Consider the following 6,872-nt stretch of genomic DNA (forward strand, 5'->3'; position numbering starts at 1 on the left):
AAAGGTCTGCCTATGCCAGTGCCCAGGGAGGGAATAAGGGGAGACTCGGGGCGGGTGAGTGCTCTTTCCATGTGAGTCAGAGCACCAGGGCTGCAACCAGGTTAGGCCTTAAAGATGTCTCACTCCCTTTCCACTCAATCATGATAAAACTCTATTCTCCATGCTACATCACTGTTGTTGGGGGTTCGGGGTTAGCAAAATCTGGCTTAGCAGCAATTTTTGAGAACCACGGTAATATAGGAATTCTATTGGCTCAAAAACTCAAGGAGCATAAATGACATTGTTAAGGACTCCTCCAGTATTAGACTATATTAAATATACTCTTTAGTCCAGTTATGAGTTATGGGGCTTAGAACGAATCACCTCACACCTCTGTGCCTCAGTTTCCTGTGCTGCATGTGAGGTGGTAGGAGGCCTTCCTGAAGATACCTTTGTGCCATACAAGCTTCTGGGAGACAGGAACCACATCTTGATCACCTGTCTAGCCCCAGCATGTGGCGTGACCCACTGTATAAAGGGAGCTCAGATAAATGCTTTTCAAGTGGATGGTTGGAAAATGAATGAATGAATGAATGACTTAAATGGAAACATGGCTGACACTTGGAAGACCAAGAAGAGCATAGATTTGGTCTCAGTGTGAACCTCCAGCACTGTCCAACAAGGGGCAGGTGATAAGGGGTAAGAGTGAGCTCAACAACACTGAAGAAATTCAAGTAGAGGTTGATGGCAGTCCAGGTAATAGATTGGTGTGCTGAATAGCAAGTTGGAGCACGTTTGACAGTTCTGGTCCTTCTAATCCTGAAATCTCCTTCTGAGTTTCCTTACTGACCCGGCATTGTAGGGAGATACAGCTTTAGCTAGCTCTCCTTCTGAATCCGAATTGGGAATGTCTACTCCATGGGACCCTTGAAGTTTTGTTTCTACTTCTTTTTCAAAGGGTAAAGCAAACACCCAGAAGGAATGGATTTGTGCAATCAGGACGGCTCTTTCCCTAAACAAAGGCATCATTTCAGGGAAGAGTTCACATCACCTCCCTGACTACTATCCAACACCTTTGTCCCCACCATTCCAGCCACGCCCCTTTCCCGTTAGTGGCTTGGCCCTTAGTGTACAGTTGTAACTTGTCCTTACATTCAAAACTTGTAAAAATAAAGCAGAAAAAGCCATATATCATTTGCGTTTAATTGGCACAAAATCACCTCTGTGAATTTAGTAGAGAGAAAGAAGAAAGTCATTGAAATCTTGGGGATGATTCCACCTTTTATTCTGCTCTGTGAGTATGTAGCCTAAGATGAGAGAGGGGAGGAGAGAAGTTCTGTTCCTCCACTCACTCTATTTCCCACCCACTTGGCTCTCTAAAAGCATGGGTGGCATTTGAATAGATCTCCAAGGGTATTTTTGCTTTAACAATACTTAGGTCGTCTTTCTACTTTGACATAAAAGTACACCTCGGGGTCAGCGAAGGAAATGAGAGGGGTTCTGAATAAGATGACCCTCCCCAGTGATGAGGGAGGACAAAGGGCTGTGTGGGAAACCCAAAGACAAGCATCGACCATGAGTCCCCAGAGACAGGAAGGACCAATGGGCTCTGCAGCTACAGGAAGTGTTCTGGCCAGAGCTTACCAAAAACCGTGGGCCATCAATGAGGTGCTTCTTTACTGCCTTTTCACAGTCCTTGTAGTTCAGCTGCAAAGAGGAGGGGAAGGTACTATGAGTAGCTGGCAGGCTGAGGCCATTGGTTCCCCTGCCTTGTTTGCCCAGAAGCTTAGCAATTTGTGGTACTTGTGGCTAGCCAGACTCCCCCCTTTCCTCCTCTGTCTAACAGAGAGGCCCTATCCCCACCTCAGCCTTGCTTTCACTACCCCCTTGGGGCTCTCCGAAATGGAGAAATTGTCTCACTCTAAAGCGCTGGGGCCAACCCCAACAAAAAGAGGCAGCTTTCAAGGTGCACAGAGAGCTGCTTAAGGAGATCCTTTCTAGTTATATAATGGCCCTATGCTCCCTAGGGAAATAGAGGCTGAAAGAAGAAAATGAATGTCATCCATTGTCTCATCACCCTCTAGTGAACTTTGCAGTGTGTTTCCTTCAATCCTTTTTCTAAGCGTATTTCTAAACATAATTGAGGTATAATTTATGTTTCATCTTGTTATCTGGACTTTTCCCTCTTAAATTTACTTTAAAACAATCATATAAGCATTGCTTCATATTATTACAAACTTATTTTAAACATTATTTTAATGGCTACAGCATTATTTAGATACTCCTTTGTTGCCGAGCATTTAGATTATTTCCCAAACTGCTGTTCCCATAATGGCAATAAAAGCTGCTAGTAATTATTGAGCACTTACTATGTAGCAGGCGCTGTTGTATTTAAATCAATCTTAAGTCATTTACTCTTCACATTTTACAGATACGAAATCAGAGGCATAGACAGTTACATAATTTGCATGAGGTTCCATGGGAAGTAAGTGGGAGATGGGACAATTCGGCTTCAGGACAAGGCTTTAAGGTCTCTGTCCAGAATGTTCTTTTTAAAAAACATTGGTATAACTTGCAAACAGTAAATAAAGTATACAAATTTAAGTGTTTGGCTCAATATACCATCCAATTCAAGATTTAAGAGCAGCACAGATGTTCTCTTACATAGATTTTTTTTTTGCTTGTTTGATTGTTTCTGTATTTAAGATAGTTTAAGTCAGATTCTCAGCATAAGGTCAAGGGATGAACAAGCTTGAGCATTTTGAGCAACTTTGTTGGCTTCCTAGAGGGTCATACCAAGTTGAGGATCATATGCCACACCCAATTTGCGTTGTCCTCCGAAGCAGTTTAAAAGCACTCACTTGTTAAATCTCTCTACATTTGATATTTTAGGCAGAATATTTAAGGTCAAATATTTGTTCTCCAAGATTCAAGGTTCTCCCCACAAGTGTGGGCCCCATAGTTTGTGGCAGGCAAGATTAAACTCATGCTCTTTTCTAATGGCCAACAAATCCAAAAAAGCAAATGCGCTAGTTGTAACTTCTTGGCTTGAAAGGGTAGGATGAGTATCACACTCAGAAAGCTGATTTAGAGGTCAGTGTTAAAGGCAAGCAACCTCTGCAGCCATGGGTTTCCTTTATATCTGCAGGCAGTGGTGTATAGACAGTCCTTGGGCTTCTCTACTGCCGAGAAGTCATCATTTTGACTGCCATTGTTATCAGACGAATCCCTGGTTATGTACAGTACTGGGCAAGGCTCTTGACAGACAGAAGTCCTGCAGGCTGGGGCCTCAAAGTTTGATTCCAATCCTGGAATTTCTGGGTCTGGAATCTGTATTTTCAGCAAGCGCCCTGGATGACTCTTTGAGCACCCAGCTTTGGTAGACACCCATCTAGGGCAGTTGGCTGCCATTTAGATGGAATGACCGAGACCATGAGAAAGGAGGGAACTTGCCTAAGGCTCCCAAGCTCATTGGGAGCACAGCTGAGATTAGAACACCTGGCTCCTAGCTCCTGCCTCTTCACTGTGGGTATGATGCTTACTGGCAGTGTCAAAAGCCATTAGAGAACATTATCGACAGCCCTTACCAACATGAAGAAGTTAGAATGGGCATAGCACAAATACCCCTAGAGATCAGGAGACGGTCAAAGGAGAATGAGTTATAACAGAGAAGATAGGATTTAACAAATGAGTATGACTGCTAAATCATTATATTGATATTTCTTTTAGTTTCAGAGATTTGGGGTAGCTAGAAGGATAAACCTAAGATTGCAGAACTGTAACCCACACCAAACTCTGAAATATGTTCTATAACTACTTGATACAATGTACATTGTATTGCTTTTTTGTTTATATGTTATATTTCACAATAAAAAAAGTGTTAAAAAAAAAAAGCCATTGAAGAGGGAAAAGAAACCCAAAGCCTGGTCTCTGCCCTGAGGGTCTTACATTTCAGATGGGGTGACAGATGTTCATCTTGGACAATAAGATGCAAAGGCCCCCAGTCTGCATAATGGGATGGGGGGAAGGGAAGGGTCCAGCATTAACTGGGGCCCCTTCTTTCTGCTAATGTCTCATACCCATTATTTCCTCACAGCTCTGTGAGATTCCTTACTGTGAGTAGTTGTTTTACTGAAGAGGAAGTTGAGGCACAGAGAGGTGAAGTAACTATGGGAAGGTGGCAGGTGGCAAAGCTGGGATTCAACCCAAGGAGTGTCTGAACCTCTGAGCTAGGTGGGGTGTCTCTGAAGCGGGCCGACCCCACTGCTTTGTTAGAAATTGCACTTGCCCAATGATCATTTAAATGGCTAGTCCGATCACCATGATCCATGCCGAAATGACTAAGTGGTCAGTTTCACTGGGTGTTCTCTCTCTGGGAGATTGAAGTTCCCAGGGTTTGAAGCTCTCTATCTGAGCCTGGGATAGGTGGGGCCTTTCCAGATCTCAGACTCCCCTCCATCTCATCATCCTGGCCACTGGTCCGCCTATGCTGGGAGGGGAAACCTGTTCCCATATTGTAGATTTGACATATAGTCTGGGGTTTCCAAGAACCCGAACTCTCCTTTCCCCAACTCAGGCAGAGAGACGTCTTCCCGAATCATCCTTGACCCACATTCCATCTCCCTGAACTAAGGAGAACTTTACCTGTGGATTCTTCTATTGTTAGACTGGCCCATGTAGTTACCCTTCTCATAGCTGAATATGGGACCTATCTGTACCTCTAAAGCTGTCCCCTCTCTAATTCTTTTCTCCTTTCTTTATTGAGGTAATGAGTGAGGTATTGAGATGGAGTAAAGTTTTACTCCATCTTGAACAAATTGCACCTTGCTGCCCTAACTTATTTGGTCTACCTTTAGGCAAAGCATTTAAAAACCTCCCTCAAAAGTTAAATGCCCAGCCCTCTTTTTGCCTGCAATGCTGAAAGATAACTGTGTCATGACCTTTTGAAGGAAAATAGCATAAAAGAGATGCACAAAAGCCATTGCACCCAATTCCATAGTTTTTTCAGCTTTCTTCTTGTAGTTTAGGGAAGAATGGTTGTGACTCTAAATTTCTAGATACTATGTAGCCCCCAGGTTAGGTTCTCAATCCTGGGGAGACTATTCTAACCCTCAGGTCTTAGTTTTCCCAGGAAAAACAGAGTATTGATTTCCATGACTTCTAAGTTTTAGATGAAAAAGCCCGATCTTTATGACTGTCTGGAATATTGATTGAATTTAATACCATTCTCCAAGCATAGGAGAGTTAGAAGCTCAAATGTCCCTCACAAGATATCTTCTCCTTTGGATGGGGACAGAGGGTCCTTAATTCAGCCTGGGGTCTGCCCAAGCAGACGTGATCCCTGCCTGAAGATGACCAAGCACCAGGATCAGCGAGCATCTCTTCCAAGACCAGAAGGCAAGACAGCAATACTCTGGGCCCAGCTCTGCCTCAAGCATAACCTCTGGTTCTTCCTGGATAAGTCTCTTCCCCTCTGTGGCCTCAGTTTCCCTACCTGTTAACTGTGACTCATGCTGGTTTTCTCTGCTGTCTCACAAAGCTCTTCCAAAACTCCAATGAGACTGTGCCATGTCACAGCTTGATGACAACCCCCACAGTCCTGAGCAATGAATGTGAAAGCACCATGTCTTGCATGGAGCACCAGAGCCCTCCCTCCTCCCAGCCTACCTTCTCTTTCTCCTACCCGCCAAATCCCATTTCTCCCCTCTCTAGTAAGCAGCCTTGCTCTCATTAGCATTTGCGGCAATTCCCTGCATCTCAGAGCGCAGACTTCACAACCAGACAAGTGAGCCTCAGGTCCTGCCTCTATCACATGCAGTCTCGGGGGCTTTGGGCCACCTCCCTGAGCTTATTTTGCAGCTGAGTTGAGGGGACAACATTGACCTCCACGGTATGTTGAGCATTAATGGGCCAATACCAGCAGAGCACCAAAGCCAGGCTCTGGCAAATAGTAAGTACGTGCTCACTTTAGCCCTCCCTTCCTTAAATCTTCCCCAGAACTCACGCCCAAGGAAACTAGGTGGTGCAGGTCTATCTACATGGCAACCACGCAAGCAACAAGGAAGGACATGCTTGCCGGGGAGTTGGCAGTTCCATTGCTAGCTTTTACACCTCCCACGTTCTGCCGAGACTCCATCTTCAAGCCTCCACTCAGCCCACCAAGGGCACTTCCAGCCCTACCATCAGCCAAAGAGCAAGGCTCACCTTCTTGAAATAATCTGCAAGACTGTTGGGGTCCCAGGCCAGGACCTCGGAGCGAAAAGGCACGTTTCTCAAGGCCATGGCTGCTCTCTCGTGGAAAGAAGCTCACAGGCCGAGTGTGGATGCTGCGTCCATGGACCGTGAGCCCCAGGTCTAGAACTTTGACACGTCCTTGGCTCTTTGAACTTCCAGCGGGGACCTCTGGAACACGTTTGTTGGAGCAAATGTCTTTTCTGCCTTAGCCAGATCCCAGAAAGCAACAGCTTCCTCTGCGAACAAATATGGTCTCTTCTCAGAAAACGACTCAGCTAGTTTCCTTTACCACTTCCTCTGCTGAAGCTCTAAATAAGTAAACAAGGAAGCCCAGCCCTGGGGACTTGAGATGCAGAGAGAGCAACAGGGCTGGTAATTCCCCATTGGCCCCAGCCACCCCAGCGCAGTGGGAGGGACGATGAAGGGGACTTAAGCTCCAGTGTGGCATCCTAGTGCTTTTCTACTAAAACTCCTGGCACCCATTTGTCTGTGCCACATTCCTGCTTGTCTGGGTCTTTGCAGATGAAAATCTATTTTGATGGCTGACCTGAAGTATAGACAATTTCCCACTTTCTTGAAATCCTGGGGGGAAGGAACATGGTCTTCTAATGCCTTCCAACCACCTGCCCCTCTCATTTTCAGTAACTGCTCAGGTGCGG

General features: G+C 45.3%; 1 protein-coding gene across 2 annotated transcripts in view; it reads right to left on the reverse strand.

Annotated features, from left to right (window-relative positions):
- The window catches only part of LCP2 (lymphocyte cytosolic protein 2), a 52,241-nt gene extending 45,710 nt beyond the window's left edge, over positions 1-6,531 (reverse strand). For both annotated transcript variants that reach the window (XM_077137622.1, XM_077137621.1), the window contains exons 1-2: positions 6,184-6,531; positions 1,624-1,686 (exon numbers count right to left, since the gene is read on the reverse strand). In XM_077137622.1, the coding sequence (XP_076993737.1) occupies positions 1,624-1,686; positions 6,184-6,261 (141 nt within the window). In that variant the 5' untranslated portion in view covers positions 6,262-6,531. The remainder of the gene's footprint in view (positions 1-1,623; positions 1,687-6,183) is intronic.
- Between the last annotated feature and the right edge of the window lie 341 nt (positions 6,532-6,872).

This window comes from Tamandua tetradactyla, chromosome 20 (genome assembly GCF_023851605.1).
Source record: "Tamandua tetradactyla isolate mTamTet1 chromosome 20, mTamTet1.pri, whole genome shotgun sequence".
NCBI classification, from domain to species: Eukaryota; Metazoa; Chordata; class Mammalia; order Pilosa; family Myrmecophagidae; genus Tamandua; species Tamandua tetradactyla.